Here is an 18,894-nt window from a genome sequence, read left to right as displayed (position 1 = left end):
TATATATATAGCCACAGAAGAGAATGTACTAATGCTAATAAACTTAAGAAAAATCTCACCTTTCTAGTCATTAAAGAAATGCAACTTAAATAAGATGCTGTTTTGGAGAGATTGGTAGTGCTTTTGAAGATATTAGGGGTTAACAGCATTAATTCTGAAGCAATATTGATTTGAATTCTAGTTCTGGTAGTTAACTAACTAGCTGAATGATCATGTGACAGTCATTGTAACTTTTCTGTGACTCCTTTTCCTAATATGTCATAGTACTGTTTCAGATTGGACAGTATACATTGCTGTTGCTATAGATTTTCAAATTTGTTGTGCCAGCATAACTGATTAGAGTATGGCAGCCATTTATACATTCTGGTAACAGAAATGTATAATAATTTTGTAAAGCAATTTTTTGTTATATAGTGAGGACTTTGTAATTTTTATTATTTTTTAATTGAATAAATTCCATTTTAAATAAACTCAACAAAATTTGGAGTACAGACTAATTTATGTTGCAGAATCATTGATGATAGTGTAGAAACAACTTAAATCTCCAGCAGCAGGGGAGTGGTGAAATTAAAATGTCAGCATTTAAATGCCATAAAAAGTGATGGTGATATAATAGGCAAGATATAAAATATAGACCACCTTAAATATATGTTTTAAATCCATAAGGAAATATTAAGATGATCGTTTGTGATTACTTTTGATTAAATCACTTAGGATCAAATCTCTGTAAAACTATTTTTAATTTATAAAATGAAAATAACAACTGACATGCTATATGCTTTTATTAAGTCAATATCATTGATGCTCGTGTTTCATATTTTTATTGTAAAATCAATCCATGGCTTGGGTCAGGTACAACTTATTCCTGAAATTGGATGAAAAAAGTCTGAATTGTACTAATGCTAATAAACCTAAGAAAAAACTGCTCACCCTTCTGGTCATTAAAGAAATGCACCTTGTAGTAAGGAAATATAACATTGTGTCACCTTAAAGATTAGAGTTCTAAATTTGCATTTTTGATACTGGTCCTTCCAGGAGTCTGTGTCTTTGATTTTTCATTCCCACAGTTTACTTTCTAGAAATTATTTTCCAAATGTAAAGTTATATATGATTGTGATGCTGCCAGTATGGTTTGGTTTAGGCTTTTTTTTTCTCTTTTAACTACAGCAACTGGAACAGATCCAGAAGGAGTTAAGTGTTCTGGAAGAGGATATTAAAAGAGTGGAAGTAAGAAATTAAGACATTCTTGCATCTCTAGCAGTTTTTCATTTTCTTTGAAATTGTCACCTTCCCTTTAAGTGACTCCGTTAAATTTATGAGATTGGCTTTGGTTTTGAAGAAAGTAACAGATGTTACTTTAATGTCAGTTGAGAGTGCATTTTTATAGAGAAAACATTCCGAACACTTTTATGATAAAATGTAGTTTGTATTTTTTTCATAATGTTTTGTTGCCATTATTCTTCTTGACTAGGTGGGGGGGGGGGGGGGAATTCCTTGTTTTGAATGCCATTGTTGTTGTTACAGTTGCCCTCCATTTGGAGTGAACCTGCAAAGGGTTTCCAGAACTTTAGTGATCTTTGTGGGAGAAGAAAACCTGAATGCTATATTAATGTAAATCAGCTCCTGCTAAGCCCTCAATTATTGCCATTAACATGATTTGTGGCTATTCCATTCTTTTATTAATTGAAAAAAAATTTGCTTATCCTGTGCATTGCGAAGTGCTAAGATAAATTTTAAAAGAGACAATATGTTACCAATATTCTAGGAGTTTATACTATAATGTAGTTTCTTTGTAGAAATCCTTGGGAGGATCCCTAGGAAGCTCACAGGCTGTTACGACATGAGTTTAGTGCTTTCAGCTACATTTAAATTTAGAGTGTGTTTTAAATTATTCACATGCTATATATAATTTTCTTTTGCTGATAATATGTCAGATAATGTTGGGTTTTCTATGTAGTAGAAATTCTGTATCCCATGTGGCATTCCTAACTTTGTCAGTGTGATATTTGTCATTTGTTTAGCTATGTGTTTGAGCTGACCTTGGATTACCAGGAAGAATCCTGTCTGATTAATTACCATTGGTGGCATTCAAAACTTTGCTGTATTTCTTTTAATCAACATGTAGCTCATATTGAAAGGAAGTTAGGCTGTCAGTATGATTCACAGGCATAATTTATGCAATAACATTTCATTAGGAGAGCTTTTGGAGTGGAGGCTAATAACCAAAAGTTAGAATTTAAGTAATTATTAAGTAAAGTTAATATTTGAATCAGTGGGAATGTTAATTTTCTTTATGGTTTGTAAAAAATGTTTTTAAGGTAGAGATTTGTCAAGTCCTGTCTTTGTACTGTAAAGAAAAGAGTTCAACAGGATAATCCAGTTGCGATTCTGTCATTTTTATCTGACTCTTAGCAATAGTCTTCTGGGTTAGTGATAAGAATATACAAGAAAGCCATGGCTGACTTTCTTGTTTATATAGTCTATTGTATATCTCATTTAAATTTTTTATGCTTTCTTTGTCTTTTTTCCTGTGCTTGGTGGTTTCATTAGTGATTAACAAAATTTATTACGTGACGTATATAGATAATGGAGTAAGGATTTGTACCATATAAACGGCTTGCCTTTTTACTTTTCTGATACCTTTGCTTTTGTACTCTAGAGAAAAGACTTGTGAAATTTTAGTGTTGGCAGGAAAAGGGACTGCTGAAAACCTAGAATTGAAAGGAATATAATGTCATATCTTTTTGAGATCTATAGCTTTTGTTTGAAGTATCTTCTATAACTCAAAATATTTGTGCTTTCAGGAAATGAGCGGTTTATATTCTCCTGTCAGTGAGGATAGCACAGTGCCTCAATTTGAAGCTCCCTCTCCATCACACAGGTACAAAGCTTCAAACTTGTAATTGCTTAGGATTTATGTTATGAGGTACACATGTGGTATTATTCTTCAGGAACCTTTACCATGTAATGTGTAAAACCACAGAGAAATTACTTTGGTCATGAGCTAGAAAGGAGATTAGATGGTTCATCTGGTTTTTTTAATGCTTTGAATTTTTGTGTCAGGAGCAGTTAATGAGTAGAATATTACAATATTAGGAATTCACAGTTGAATTGCAATCTAGTTAATTTCTTGAAATAATGATAGCTTTAAATATTTCATAGATTAAGGTCAGATGATATAAATCTATAATTTGAGACCATGAATGGTAATATTAAGGAGAAACACAATTACGTAAAACCCCAGATTTTAAATGAGGACAGTACATTCATATTTTAGTTTAGATCTTCCTGTTATTTTCTTATAGTGTCTCTACTTACTCTGTTATTAATTCTTTCCTTCTATATCTTCTGGTATAGCAGAGTTTTATTTGTGTTTCTCATTGCTATATCCCTAGCAATTAGAATAGTGCTGCCTGGATTGTTTAGTAAATATTTGTGGAACACAAGGAATGCTTTTGATTATTTCTAGCTCTAAAATTCTGTTTTATATATCACCTGAATTTTGAATTTTGTATGATTGGTATGTTCAAGTCATTTGTTTTTAAATTAATGATCAGTTTAGGAGAATTAACCCAGTGGAATTTCTTTAGGAAAGTAGCTATAAGATAACATGTGAATGATCAGACACTCCAACGCCAGTACAAGAGATAACATTGAGATTAGTTCAGAAAGCTATTATGGGTCTAGTTTTTGGTGTGTGGTGTTGTCTGGAAGGAAGGAGGAATGTTCTAGTTAAGGAGTATTCCTGGGAGACTTGGTATTTTTTCCATTAACTATAGTTATGGAGAATCGGTGTGAGTTCTTGCTGATTCTGGGATCAGTTTAGCAGTGTAATTCTGCTTTGTTTTCCTCCATATTTTATTTTCTCTGAAACAATTAAGAATACTTAGGTCTGTCTAGGAGTCCTGGTATGGCACTGTAGGATAAGCACTGGACTGTAAGGTCACCAGCTGCTCGTCAAAAACTATATACACAGTTGCTCTGAGTTGGACCCGACTCAGTGGCACATAATGACAACAGGTGTGTGAGATACTGTGATCTTTAAAACTCACATTTATTTGGTGATATTGGACCTTTTTCAATGGAACGTTTTTTAGTGAGTGGCGTGTAGAATAAGTACTGGACCACAAGGTTGGTTTGAACCACAAGCAACCCACCAGCAGCTCCTCAGAAATCACATATAGGGTGGCTATGAATTGGAACCGACTCAACAGTACTTAACAACATAGGTAAAATAAGGAGTACTGGCATGGTGCTGTAGGATAACACTGGACTGCTAACCAGTAGGTCCATATTTCAAACCCACCACCGTCTGTGCCTTGGAATCTGTCTAGGGTTGCTGTAAGTCAGAATCAACTTGACAGCACTTAATGACAACAACAGTAATAGGTAAGATCTGACAGAAATCTCACTAATGAAGTGATGATTCTCATCCTAGCTCTCTGTTGAGCAGTATCATTTCTATCTATATCGTCAGGTCTTTGTTACTTAGACTTTCACTGATTGCCAGATTTTATGAACATATGACAATGTAGTACATACATTTAATTTCTCTATGAGGAGGCTTCAAAAAATTAATGGAAAAATTCCATTGTTTTTCAGATCAGTTTTTCCTGGAACTTGTTGAAGCCCCCACATATTTATTGAATACCTCTTATGTGCTAGGTACCGTTCGTTGTAGGTTTTACATGTAACTGAAAAATCTGACAAAATTTCTGCCCTCACATAACTTATCTTTGAAAGGAGTGAGCATTAAGGTTGGAGAAAGTTATTAAACAGTCAAGTATATAACAATGGTAGTATAGCATGCAAAGGGTTTTGCAAGATGAAGCTCTTTTAGTTGAGACAAAGAAGCACACATTGACTATATTCACCATACCATTGGTAAAATTTCTCTTTAGATTTTAAATTTTCTTCAAACTCATTACCAGTACGTTTCCTTATAAATTAAAAATTTTTTCTCATTGGTGTGATTTCTGTATTAGAAATAATTGCTACATAATTGCTTTATTCATTATTTCTGTATTAAGTAGATATTTCAGAATTGTCAGTTATTAAATCTCGTACCTCTGTGTCTTCTGAACTTTAAAGAACTTGAAGACAATTAGTTGAAGCTTCTCAGTCTACTTAAACAGGATATGCTATGCTATCATATGATCGGATTATATTTGCAGAAAAACTTTTGTTTTCCTACGATACAATTGTAAATCAATACAAATAGTAAATACTATTTGCTGATCTTAAATTTCTCATTTAAAAAATGCTATTGCTGATGAAAGATTTGCTGTTGATCATAAATTTAATTCATTTTTTAAAAAAGAGACCTACATCAGGTAATTTAAATTCTAAAGTGCTTGTTAAAGTTTTCTGTGGTAGTGAAATCCAAATCAAATGCACTACCATCGAGTCAGTTTCAACTCATAGCAATAAATAAATAGTTTTATACAAGCCACGTTTACTAAAGATCATTAAAAATGCTTGCGCCCTACATCAACTGGAACTGTACAGGCTACATTCAGAATGGGATGTATAACAAAGGATATCAGATAGATCTTGTCTAAAAACAGAGAATGCCAGAAAGATGTTTACCTGTGTTTTGTCGACTTCTTGAAAGCATTCAATTGTGTCAATCATAAGAAAGTATGGATAACGTTATAGTAAATGAGAATTTTAGAACATTTAGTTGTGCTAACACAGCATCTGTACTTGAATCAAGAAGCAGTCATTTGAACAGTCCTTTGAAATGGAAAATGGTGTGCAGTATTTGTATCCTTTCTATATGCTAAATAATCTGTGAAGTTGGACTATATGAAGAGTGTGGGTGGCATCAGGATTGGGGGAAGACTGATTAACAACCTGTGATATGTAGATGACACAACTTTGCTTGACTAAAGAAAGTGAAGACAGCGTGAAGCACTCACTAATGAATGTCAAAGATTATATAGCCTTCAAAAAGGATGTAACTTGGGAAAAAAACCATATATATCTATATAGATATATATCTATATAGAGAGAGCGCTTTGGTAGCATAGTGGTTACGAATTGGGTTGTGAATCTTAAGGTCAGCAGTTTGAAACTACCAGATGTTCCACAGGAGACAGTTGAGGCTTTCTGCTCCCATAAAGATTTACTGTCTCAGAAGCCCTGTACAGGGTTGACTGTGAGTCGGACTGTGACTTGTTAATTTTGGATTGCTTCCTCAGCTTTCTTTCCATTGAGAGCCTTTTTCTGAGATTATTTCAGATAAACCAATAAACAGTTAAGCACTCCACTGGTAGCCAAAAGATTGATAGTTTGAACCCATTCAGAGGTTCCTCAGAAGATAAGCCTGGTGATCTGCTTCTAAACCAGTCCAGCCTTGAAAACCATATCTAGCAGTGGAGTCTGCCATGAGGTGGAATTGACTCAATGGCACCTAACAATGATAACAGGAAGTTTGAAAGTCCAAAGGTTTGTAGTAACTATATTGTTGTTCTTAGGTGCTGTTGTGTTGATTTCAACTCTTAATGACCCCATGTAGCAGAAGAGAACTGCCCCATAGGGTTTTCCTGGCTATAGTCTCTGCAGAAGCATATTGCTAGGTATTTCTCTTGTGGAGCTCCTGGGTGGATTCAAACTGTAGTCTTACACTTAGCAGTGGAGTGCTTGACTGTTTGCATCACCAGGGCTCTGCGTAGCAACTATGTCATATAATAATTAAAATAGTGTCCTCTGTGAATTACAAATGAATTGTGCTCTATTCCATTTCCTTGGAGAGCGCTTTTAAGATTATAAACTAGTAAAATTTAATACTTAGCCTAATGAATTGTGATTTTCAAAAGGTTTTTTTGAAGGAGATCAGTCATGGCAATCTTAGTTCTTTTCTGCTTTAGAAATGTTACTATGTAAAGCTATTTACTTCAACTTTTTATTGTGAATGTTTACAGAGCTGATCAATTTTCCATTCAGCAATTTATAATCTTAGTTCATGTCAGTGAATGCATTCCCCTACAATGTAACATCATTCATCCCACATCCTCCCTGTTTCCCTTCCCATTCCTCCCTTCTGCCTTTTGAAATTTGTCCTTGAGCAAATGCTGCCCTTTTGTTCTGCAGTGGTTGATTGTTCTAAGGAGTGCATACTTACCTAGTGCCATTTTTCTCACACTCTGTCGAGGATCTCCTAATCTGATCCCTTTCAAAGTCCTTGGTAGTGGTATCTGGATACCACCTAGTTCTCCTGGTCTCAGGGCCTAGAGGTTGAGGTTTGCAACAAAGAAAACTGTAAAATGAGCTGCCTTCTTCCTTTTCTTTATCAAATTCAAAAATGTTATGTTATGGCACACACCTTTTAGGCAGTATAAATACTAAGTTCATATAGCCACCTCCTCCCCCCCTCAATCTTCTGTATAACTGTAACTGATCTTAACCATCTATTAATTAAAAAGGGGCAAGAAAATAAGAGCTTGTCTGTCTAGTGTCTGTGTGTGCACAGGTTTTTGATCATTTCAGTCCCTCAATTAAAAATCTCATTGTTCAGCCTTATATGATTGAAGTGTGTGCCTTATTTGCTCATAGATTTTTAATTACTCTTTAGTTAACTAATTTTGTATCTACTAAAAACATAAATGTGAACCATCTTTTTTACAAATCTGAATCTTGTTGATACAGTTTATATATGAGATTAATTTAACAGTTTATCATCTAATTATATAGTATAGCTTTGCTTTTGGAGGCAAATAATTTAAGTGGGAGTCATTTTGTAAAATCAGTAGAAATAACTGAATTTCCTTCATACTTTGGGTTAGCAGCTATACAGTTTTTTATTTATGTTTGTAGCTAAGCTTCTAATTTTAGCACCAGAGACATGTATTGTTGTTAAGTGCTGTGGAGTCTATTCTGACTCTTAATGACTCCCTGTATAGGGTTCCCAGGTGTATAAATCTTGGTGGGAGCAGAAAGCCTCATCTTTCTTTCACAGAGCAGCTAGTAGGCTCTTAACTACTGACCCTGTGGTCTGTAGTTCAGTGCTTAGGAATTATTTTATTATATTATTTTCCTATCATGATAAAAAATTATTAATCATGTATCCGTCTCAGTTACTATCCTGAAAATTTCATCTTGCCCTTGCCATTTATTGATGTCCTCATTAAATTTTCATAACTTAGTGACATTATTTGAAATAACTGATAATTTTGTTTTATGTTTATTTATATGTTGTTGTTTTTCTCTTTTCTTCCTAATATATATTTTTGACCTGGGTTTGGCTAGTATGGAATTTTCTGCTCTTTGATGAGAGAACTACTGTGAGGAAGATAACCATCAGATTTATTAAAAATTTTAGAAATGTGAATTTTTATGACTAATTTTTTTTTTATTAATTCTATACCTACTAAGATTTGTTGAATCTTTACCATATTTTGCCATTATACTGAGAACTTTACTTTCATTATCTCTTTTGAATGGCAAACCTCTCTGAGGTGTCATTCTTATTAAAAAATGGGGAGAATACAGATCAAATGAGGTAAATACCTTACACAGTCATTTAGCTGTTAAGTGATAAAATTAAACCCACTTTTGTTGTCAAAGTCTGCTCCTAAGAGTGCCTGTCATGACATTATTTGAGTACTAAAGTAATTAATAGACTCCTGGTGTAGCGCTATAGCATCAGCACTGGACTTTGAACCACAGATAGGCACTTCACACCCACCAACTTCTCCTAGGAAACCTAATGCATGGTCGCTATGAGTTGGAACTGACTGTGTGGCACGTAACAACAGCAAAGTCATTAATGATTTTAAGAACCGTACATATTGTCGTTAAGTGCAGATGAGTCCATTCCGACCCACAGCAACCCTGTATAGGATTTCAGAGGAGCAACTGGTGAACTTGAACCACTGACCTTGTGGTTCAAATGAATTCGCAATCTGGCACATTAACCCACCATACCATAACAGAACTTACGTAGAACCATTTTAATCAGCACCCTCAATTGCTTCACTAGGTAGACAAACAAGGGAAAAAAGCTAGTCTGGACTTCTTGACTGTTGTTCAGGGCTGCATATAAGAAGGCAGAGAGGATATAACAAAGAAAAAAGAACCAATGCAGAAAGCAGGTTATGTTTCACCAGGGCAGAGGGAACTAGTATATGAGTTTTGAGTAAAGGGAGGGGGGGAGGCTTATTTTGCAATTTATTGCGTTCCTTTGATAGTTTTCCTTCACATGTACGTATAACATTTTGGGGCTGGAAGGGATGAAGAAACAGTTTACGGATGAGGAAATTGAGACTAAGGGATTATAAGGTATTTATGCAAGGACACATAGCTTTTAATGGCTAAGGAAAATCATTGTAATACAATTCCAGTGTCATTTTGTTCAGTTCACTTTCTGTTTGCCTGTGTTCTAACACCTACTGTAAATGCAATACTACATGTGACCGTAACCACCATAACTAGTTCAGACCTGAGAAGTTAAAGAGCACGGTCTTCCAGACTGCTAAGTCTGCTCAAGACCTCAAGATGCCAACCACAAGCTTGGAGTGCCCACAGCAACTTCACTTCTGGAGTGACTACAAATTCAGGAGTTCATTCTACTTTGTCAGTGTGCCAGTTATAGCTTGGGCTTCCTCAAACCCCCTTTACCTTGTGTGCTTAAGTGAGGAATTTCTTCTACCCTCAAGGATATCAGCAGCTAATTTAGGGATTCCCAGGCCCACCTCACTTTTTTATCTGATGGTTATTGTTACTCCCATGGGTTTGATAATTCACTAAAACAACTTACAAAACTCAGAAAAATACTGTATTTGCGATTATAATATTATTGTACCAAAAAGGATATAGCTGAAGAAATACATAGAATGAGGTCTGTTTGGGAGAGTTCTAGTATATAGCTTCTATTTCTCAAAGAGGTCTGTGCTGCCCTCCCCGAGCATAGATGTCTTTCATCAGCCAGTCAGCCAATAGATCTTTTGTTGGGGTTCTCATTATGTAGTATTGATTGACTGAATTGTTGCCCCTTTAGGCCCTACACCCATCATGTGGTTAACATCATCTGTGGGTCTTTCTGGCCTGGCCAGCCCTTTATCCAGGCATAATCTTTTTAGTATAACCTGTTAAGTGTGGTCGGAAACATTCAACAGAGATCGTTCAATCACTGGGAAAAACCCCAAGAATTTATAGGATATCATGTCCAAAGACAACTTTGAACAAAGTTAATTGTAAACTCCAGAGTGGCAAAGCAGAATCTGTTAACCATAGATTCTGACTTATACTAAGTTCTCTTTTCCTTAAATAAAGTTCCAGTTTATTAACTTTCTTGAAAGTAAAATACCGGCAACTTGCATCTCTAAGTGTGTTGTGTTAGTCTCTGTTGACTTTTTTATGTGGTATGTAAGTTTGAAGTAGTGACGTGAAGGGGTAAATTGCTTCAATGTTTGCAGCTTCTTTGTTTAAGAATTAGCTATTTTTTGATGCCTATTGAATTATTCCCAGTAAATATTCTTGGCTTATAAACTAGAAATATTTGGTTTTCATACTGTTCTATTTTTTTTGTTGTTGATAAAGTAATGTAAACATTGAAATCACCTTTTTCTCTCTTCATTTTGCAGTAGTATAATTGATTCCACAGAATACAGCCAACCTCCAGGTTTCAGTGGCAATTCTCAGGTAAATAATGTTTTCAACAATATATGGTGCCATGAACATAATCATCTGAGTTGTAATATCATAAATTATTTTACTTTTACTGCCATAAGCATATCTGTTTTGAATTTTGTGGCATTGATTATGGCTTGAATAGCTCTGTTGTATGGTGGAAGTATGTAAACTACTTTTTGGCCATCAGTGATAAAGAGTTTAAAAGTTAACATATTGGTAATATTATCCTTTGAGAGGAAATTATGAATGACTAGGCATAATTTATTTTGATGATATAAAATCCACAGTATATTAATGAATTGGGGAGTGCAGTGGCTTTGTATGATAAGCCCTTGACTATGAACTCCAACTTAAGTGGTTAAGAGTCCACTAGGTACTCTGCAGGAGAAAGATGAGGCTTTCTTGCTCCAGAATTGATTTATAGCCTCAGAAACCCTATATAGAGTCACCGTGAGTTTGAACCAACTCAACAGCACTAACAACAACAACGTCAATAATTAAAGAATGTTGTTGTTGTTATGTGCCGTGGAGTCAGTTCCAACTCATAGCGACCCTGTACAGAGTTTCCGAGGCTGTAAATCTTTATTGGAGCAGAAAGCCTCATCTGTCTGTCTCCTGTGGAACAGCTGGTAGTTTTGAACTGTTGACCTTGTGGTTCGCAGCCCGATTCGTAACCACTACGCTACCAGAGCTCCTTAATTAAAGAATGGCCTATCATATCAAACATTAAGGTTTTCTGTAGAAATTAAACTACGTACTTGAGTAAAAATAGACACTAACCTCACTTTTCTTCTAATTAATTGCACGATTAACTTAAACTGTCTTTATTCTGTGACTTCAGGATGCTGGTATTTTTGACCTGTTTTTGAGGTGTAGCATGATTGTTTTAAAATAATTTTGAACTCAGAGCAAGGTTACAAGAATAATAAAATGAATTCCTCTACTTCCTTCACCCAGTTTGTTCCAAAGTTAACAATTTATCACTTTTGCTTTATCATTCTCATTCAGTTACTCTCTTCAACTGTTTTTGTTATTAAGTGCCATCAAGTCATTTATAACTCATAGTGCCCCTGTACAGGATTTCCAAGCAGCAGCTGGTATGTTTAAACCACTGACCTTGTGGTTCTCAGCCCACTGCTTATCTGGCAGCGCCTTACCAGGAGCCTACTATATACAAATGCAGTATTGTTCTCTGAATTAAATAAAGTGTAAATGTAATACCCTTTACCCTCTAAATAATGCCCTTCAATCTTTTAAAAACAAGGACATTATCTCATGCAACTACAACCCCATTTTAAAATTTAAGAAATCAATATTAATATACTTCTGTTATGTAATCCCTGGATCTTATTCAGGTTTTACAAATTGTCCTAATATTGTTTATAAACCAAACAGAAACCCACTACCATCAAGTTGATTCTGATTCATGGCAGCCCTGGATAAGTTTTCTAGGGCTTTAACTTTTTAGTGACACAGAAAGCTTCATCTTTGCCCTATGGAGCAAATGGTGGGTTTGAACTGCTGATTTTGTGGTTAGAAGCTCAGTACTTTTCCTGTTGTTGTTGTCAAGTGCTGTTGAGTTGCTTCCAATTCATAGCTACCCTGTATAGGGTTTCCAAGGTGAGTTTGAAACACTAACCCTGAAGTTAACATACCAGGACTCCAGGACTTATCCTAGGCATGTTTAATGCATATTCATTTGTGTATTTATTTTATATGTTGTTGTTGTTATTAAGTGCCTTCAAGTCAGTTCTGACCCATAGCGACCCTGTATAGTTTCCAAGGAACAGCTGGTGAGTTTGAACCACCAACCTTGCTGTTCAAATGGCTTTGCAGTCTGGTGCATTAACCCACAGTGCCACACCAGGACTCCTACTTTATATGAGGATCCCTGACGGTACTTAACAACAATACCCATTATACCATCTAAGGAGTCCTCATATAAACTATAAAAAATCATTTCATACTTTATATGAGGAGATATGAAATGATTTTTTATCAAAATGAACAGTAAATGTTTTGGGACGGTATGTTGTCAGTTGCCTTCAAGCCAGACTCATAGCGAACTTGCATAGTGTTTTGAGGAGCAACTGGTGGGTTTGAACTGCCAACCTTATGGTTCAAACTGACCTTGTGGTCTAATACATTATCCTACTGTGCCACACCAGGACTCCTTAGATGGTATAATGGATGTTGTTGTTAAGTACCATCAGGGTTTGATTTCTCTTTTCCCAATACTTGAAGAACTACCGCTTAAAAATAAAGCACTTAAAAGGTAAAATAAACTGAGAATGAGTATTCTGGAACAATTGATTATGCTCATGAGAACTTGCACATAGACCAAAAGGCTGTTGTTTGAACAAAACAAGGGATACTGAATGTTTTAAAATCAGGAAAGGTATGTGTTCCAGGGTTGTATTCTTTTACTATATTCAGTCTGTATACTGATCAAATAATCGGAGAAGCTGGATTATAACAAGGAAAAATTGTGATATCAAGATTGGAGGAGGACTTATTAAACTGCTGCCATATGCAGATGATAAGGAGTTCTGGTAGCGTAGTGGTTACGAATTGGACTGCTAACCTCAAGGTCAGTAGTTCGAAACTACCAGCTGTTCTGCGAGAGAAAGCCGAGGATTTCTGCTCCCGTAAAGATTTACAGCCTCGGAAACCCTGTGCAGGGTCACTGTGAGTCGCAACCGACTCCATGGTACTTAACAACAACAACAACATGCAGATCATACAACCTTGCTTGCTAAAAGCAGAGGACTGAAAATACTTTCTGATGAAGATCAAAGATCACAGCCTTAATTATGGGTTGCACCTCAATGTAAAGAAAACAAAAATCTTTACCACTGGACCTATAAATAGTATCATGATAAATGGAGAAAAGATTGGCATTGTTAAAGACTTTGTTTGCTTGGATCAACTATCAACACTCATGAAAACAGCAGTCAAGAAATCAAGTGACACGTTGGATTAGGCACAGTGTTCAAGAGGAAAGATGTCAGTTTGAGGACTAATATGCACGTGAAAGTTGGACACTGAATAAGGAAGACCACAGAAGAATTGATACATTTGCGTGATGGAGAAGAATATTAAAGGTGCCACAGACTACGAGAAGAGCAAACAAATCTTTGTTGGAAGAAGTACAACCAGAGTGCTCCAAGATGACCAGACTTTTGTCTCTCATACTTTGGGCATATTATCAGAAAGGACATGTCCCTGGAGAAGGACATCATGTTTAATAAAATGGAGGGCGAGCGAAAAAGAGGAAGACCCCTATTGAGATAGACCAGCACAGTGGCAGCAGGAACGGGCTCAAGCGTAGCAGCAGTTGTGAAGATGGTGAGGACCAGACAGTGTTTCGTTCTTTTGTATATAGGATTGCTATAGGTCAGCACCACCTTGATGACACTTAATAATAATAATAAGAGCTAATCTTATAAATGAATTAAAAACAAAATAGTACAGAGGCAGACAGATTGAAGAAGGGAGACAGAAAATGCTATCCGTTCTCCTCTCTCACTAAGCTTATGTACCCCAGACAACATTTTTCATTCATTCAAATACCATTGTGCACAGTTCAGGTTTGCTTCATGATATTCTCTTAATAGAAACTGTAGTATTGGACATTTTAGTATATCTTTGCGTAAAGTTATAATGTTGAAGTATTACGTCTAATAGTATGCACTGTTTAGTGTTGTTTTGAATTGAAAGTTATTTTATTGGAAAAGAAAGGGTTCTGAACTAGTGGTATAATTGTTCAAGAGCTGTTAGATTAGAAACTTGTTAACTCAAAATTCGTTATGTGAGATAAATCTGTATCTATAAAAGGACATCCAACATGAGTGGGGTCATTAAGAAATCTGTAGAACTTTTGAGTTCTGAGAAGTATGAAAAGCACTTGTCATGCAACATCTTCATTATACTGAACAGCTAAGTAATTTTTTTCCTTGGTTTGGAATCTGAGCCACTTGCAATATGTATGATTGGGACAGTCTGCATTAAGTATGGAATGTGATTATTTGCTATTACAAAAGTCACATGTTTTTAGAACCTTGCACTTAGCTTCATTATGAAATAGGTTTGTAATAAGCTTTTCCTAAAACTGATTATTTTCAGGACTATTAGCCTAAATGAAACTATTTATAACACTTTATCGATAGTATTCTCAGTACCTATATCGTTTAAAAGATATTTTAGTTCTCATAGGTATTTCTGGGGGCAGTGTTAAGTCAACATTTATTCAGGTGTGCTGTAAGTTGTTCATTGTTGGGCTTGACAGTGAAAACATATTTCAGCCTTGTATTCATTTCCCTGTTAAACATTTATAGTTTCAAAAGAGCACCAAGAGACTGAAAGTTAAGGACAGTTAAATTAATTTGACATCATAAATTTTTATGCTTATTTGAACAGAATTGCTGCCTGCAAGTAAGATAAATAAGATACGGGGGCAAAAGAATAGTATGAATTCTATTTTGTCAATAAGGTATGCTTTCAATATATTATCTAAAAAATTGAGAACTGAAATATAATATTTTATCATTCTGAACCTAGATAGACCTATGTATGTAACATTTGAATAATATTTATCAACAATAAATATCTGTCTTAGGCAAATAGCAAAAGCTTTTATCATCATATGCATTTCTGCATGCATTTGACCTACTTATCATAGTTTGTTGTGTATTTATTTTTAAATAGTCATAAAACCACTAGCCTTATGTTATTTGTACAAAACATAGTGTTTGGGATATCATCACTAGAAATTTTAAATGAAAAGGTACTCTAAGAACTTGAGAGAAAAGCATCTCTGTATCTGGAAATTAACTTGGCATTCTTGGTGAATCCTTTTGAACACACCAATTTCATAGAACATCAACTTGAGACAGGGCCACTCTTTGACCTTGCTGAAATGAAGTAAAAAACAAGGTCCCTTTGCATAGTTATTTTGTTGTTGTTAAGTGCCGTTAAGTCGGTTCCGACCCATAGCGACCCTGAACAGGGTTTCCGAGGCTGTAAATCTTTACGGGAGCAGATAGCCTGATCTTTCTCTCGCGGAACTGCTGGTAGTTTCGAACTGCTGACCTTGTGGTTCACAGCCCGATTCGTAACCACACATAGTCATCTAAGCATATAAAGAAACAAACCCAAGACCACTGTGCAAAAATACCAAACACCGTCCTATCCTGGCTAATATTGCTTCTTTACCTTCTCGCTGTAGTTTTCTAGATAAGATTCAGATACCCTGTCAAAAAATTATCTCCGTTTCCTGATAGTATCTAACCCGAGCAAAGACCCATTTATTTGAATTTTCTTCCAAATCACTTACTACGAGCCTGAATCTTCACAAGTCTTTTCTAACACACTCTTACTGAGTCACTCTTAATGTAGTGTGCAGACTCCCTCACTGCAATGAGTGAGCAATAAATAAAATTTGGTATGTTCCTGTTGATCTTTGGCTGGAAAGAACTGACAAACTATAGGTAGAGGAAGAAGGAAAGGCTATCTACTGCTACAATTTAACATTGAGTTCTTCTTTCTAGCAAATGTCATGAGAAAGAAACAACATTTCATGAGAAAGAAAATCTCATGAGAAAGAAAACATTTTGATATAGCATAAAAATAAAAATAATCAAAATTATTTGTTGTTGTTGTAATGTTTAACATTTATTATTACCATCATGGAGTGAAGGAGATTTGGTATGTTGTTTCATACCATAGAGTTGTTTCTGACTCAGCAACCATGTGTAATGTTTCTGATAGACACTGATGGATTTGAACTACTGATCTTGTGGTTACCAGTCCAGTAATTATCGTACAGCATCACATGGGTATATTACACTAATGTATTCCCAAGCCCTACCCATGAGTTGTACCATTGGTATACTGTTCTGCACTTTCTTTTGGAAAGCTTAGAAGAATTTATAGAAGATGAGAAAATACTAAAGGGAAGGTTTGTCTAATTTGAGTCACTCTTTGCAGAATAAAAGCATGTCTGTAGATAGATTTAAAGACCTGGCAATTTACTTACAAAAATCCACTATTGAGAACCAACCCAAAACCCCTTTCTGTTTTCACAAGGGTCCCATCCACAACCCATCATGGAAGTAGTGCAGGATTGAGTAGTGTTTTATTTGATTGTTCACGCGGTTTTTATGAATTGATAGCAGACAACAAAAGCAACAAGATTAATAATCTGGATCACCTAAAAGAATCCAACTTTAGCATCTGCTGTGGGACTGAATGAGGAAGCCTGATGGTGTAGCGGGTTATGCATTTGGGCTTTTAGTCACAGGGTTGGTGGTTCAAATCCACCAGCTGTTCCATGGGAGAAAGATGAGGTTTACTTCTTCTGTAAAGATTTATAGCCTCAGAAACCTTGTATAGGTTGATATGAGCTGAAAACCTACTTGACAGCATACAGTAACAATAACATGGTATAGAACAATTGTTGAGAAGGAAATCCTACCAGTATTTTATAGGATGGAACTGATGTTGACATAATGGCAGTGGGCCTTAGCCGTTTTGACGAAACGCTGTAGAACAGACAGGCATAAAATGAACCAGTGTATAAAAAGGATAAAAACTAGAGGAATAGATGAGATTAAGTCCTACAAGTGCAAGCCAAGCGATGTAGCATAAACCCTAAGCAAAAAACTTCAAAATCTCTGACAAAAATGGAGTTCAAAATAAGAAGGATGAGCTAGGATTTTAATGAAATAATTATTTATCAGGTGCTATTAAAGGGTCTATCAACACTCATGGAAGCCGCAGTCAAGAAATCAAATGACATATTGCATTAGGCAAGTCTTCTGCACAAGACCTTTTAAAAGTATTGAAGAGCAAAGATGTCAGCTTGAAGACTAAGGTGTGCCTGACCCAAGCCATGGTATTTGCAATAACCTCATATGCATGCAAAAGCTGGACAGTGAATAAGGAGGACTGTAGAAGAATTGATGCTTTTGAGTTATGGTGTTGGAAGAGAATATTGAAAGTGCCATGCGTTACCAAAAGAACAAAACAGATCTGTATTGGAAGAAGTGTAGCCAGAGTACTCTTTGGAGGCAAGGATGGCCAAACTTCATCACTCATACTTTGGTTATATTGTCAGGAGAGACCAATTGCTGGAGAAAAATACCATGTTTGGTAGGGTGGAGGGTCAGAGAAAAAGAGAAAGACCCCCCGTGAGATAGATTGGCAAAGTGACAGCATCAGTGGGCTCAAGCGTGGCAATGATAGTGAGGTTGGCCCAGGACCAGGCAGTATTTTGTTCTGCTGTGCATAGGGTTGCTATGATTCTGTACCAACTCAATGGCACCTAACAAAAAAAAAAACACATAAAAGGGTCTGGGGATGCATCATTAAACAAAAAGTTATTGTTAAGTGCCATTGAGTCAGTTCTGACTTGTAGTGACTCTGTGTAGGGTTTCCAAGGAACTTCTGGTGAGTTTGAACTTCTGACCTTGTGGTTCACAGTCCTATGCTGATCCTACAGTGCCACACCAGTACAAAAATTCTTGCTTGTAGCCAAGGTTCCAAATTAGTTGGAGAGATAACTGAAAGTACATAAAATAAGATGACTTTTGAATAAAGAGAAGGTTGGAGCCATATGAATATTTCTGGCAAGAAGTTCTAGAAACGGAACTACAAGTAAATAAGCCTTATAGTAAGTGCATGCTTGACATGGCCCAGAAGCATAGTAGAAGATGATGTAAAAATGATTTAGGCCATTATAAAGACATTGGTATTTTCTTTGAGTGAGATGAATTAAGCTTGGTTTTTAACTACGTTTTGGTACATTTTGCTCACTTTGTACTGTAAGAAAGAAGATACACTGTGGGTTGCTGAAGCATTTAAAAGAGTTAATTGGGAGACCAAACAAGAGCGCGGATAGGGTGGATGTGTGGCAAAGAGCTCCGCCAACAACAACACAGAACACCCGACCAAGCAGGCTCAGGGGATGGTCCCAGAACTCTGAACCAAATATAAAGAAATACTTAGAAGGTTGGAAGGCTCACAGCTGGGGGAATTTGTGGCAGAAGCAAGAAATCTGTTGCTTTCTAGTCCGGGGCACTCGGCTGATCTAGGATCCGTGATCTTGGGTGAGACCACGTGGGGGAAGGATCGGCGTGGCCACAGACGCCTGGCATAACCGCTGAGATAAAGGTGTGGACATTCTTTTCTTTTGGTATCTGTTCATTGGTCCCTTGCTGTCTGCGCACCTCCAATCGGGTGACTATAGGGGTGCCTGAG

At 36.0% G+C, this 18,894-nt stretch overlaps 1 protein-coding gene across 3 annotated transcripts in view; it reads left to right on the top strand.

Annotated features, from left to right (window-relative positions):
- RFWD2 (ring finger and WD repeat domain 2, E3 ubiquitin protein ligase) overlaps positions 1 to 18,894 on the top strand; it is a 265,833-nt gene that overhangs the window by 78,930 nt on the left and 168,009 nt on the right. For 2 of the 3 annotated variants that reach the window (XM_006867072.1, XM_006867070.1), the window contains 3 exons: positions 1,168 to 1,227; positions 2,805 to 2,881; positions 10,587 to 10,644. In XM_006867072.1, the coding sequence (XP_006867134.1) occupies positions 1,168 to 1,227; positions 2,805 to 2,881; positions 10,587 to 10,644 (195 nt within the window). The remainder of the gene's footprint in view (positions 1 to 1,167; positions 1,228 to 2,804; positions 2,882 to 10,586; positions 10,645 to 18,894) is intronic. The other variant, XM_006867071.1, reaches the window with a different exon arrangement.

The sequence above is a fragment of the Chrysochloris asiatica genome, unplaced genomic scaffold (genome assembly GCF_000296735.1).
Source record: "Chrysochloris asiatica unplaced genomic scaffold, ChrAsi1.0 scaffold00100, whole genome shotgun sequence".
In the NCBI taxonomy this organism is placed as follows: domain Eukaryota; kingdom Metazoa; phylum Chordata; class Mammalia; order Afrosoricida; family Chrysochloridae; genus Chrysochloris; species Chrysochloris asiatica.
Note: the sequence above shows the minus strand (reverse complement) of the source record. Positions and strands in the feature narration are given on the sequence as shown.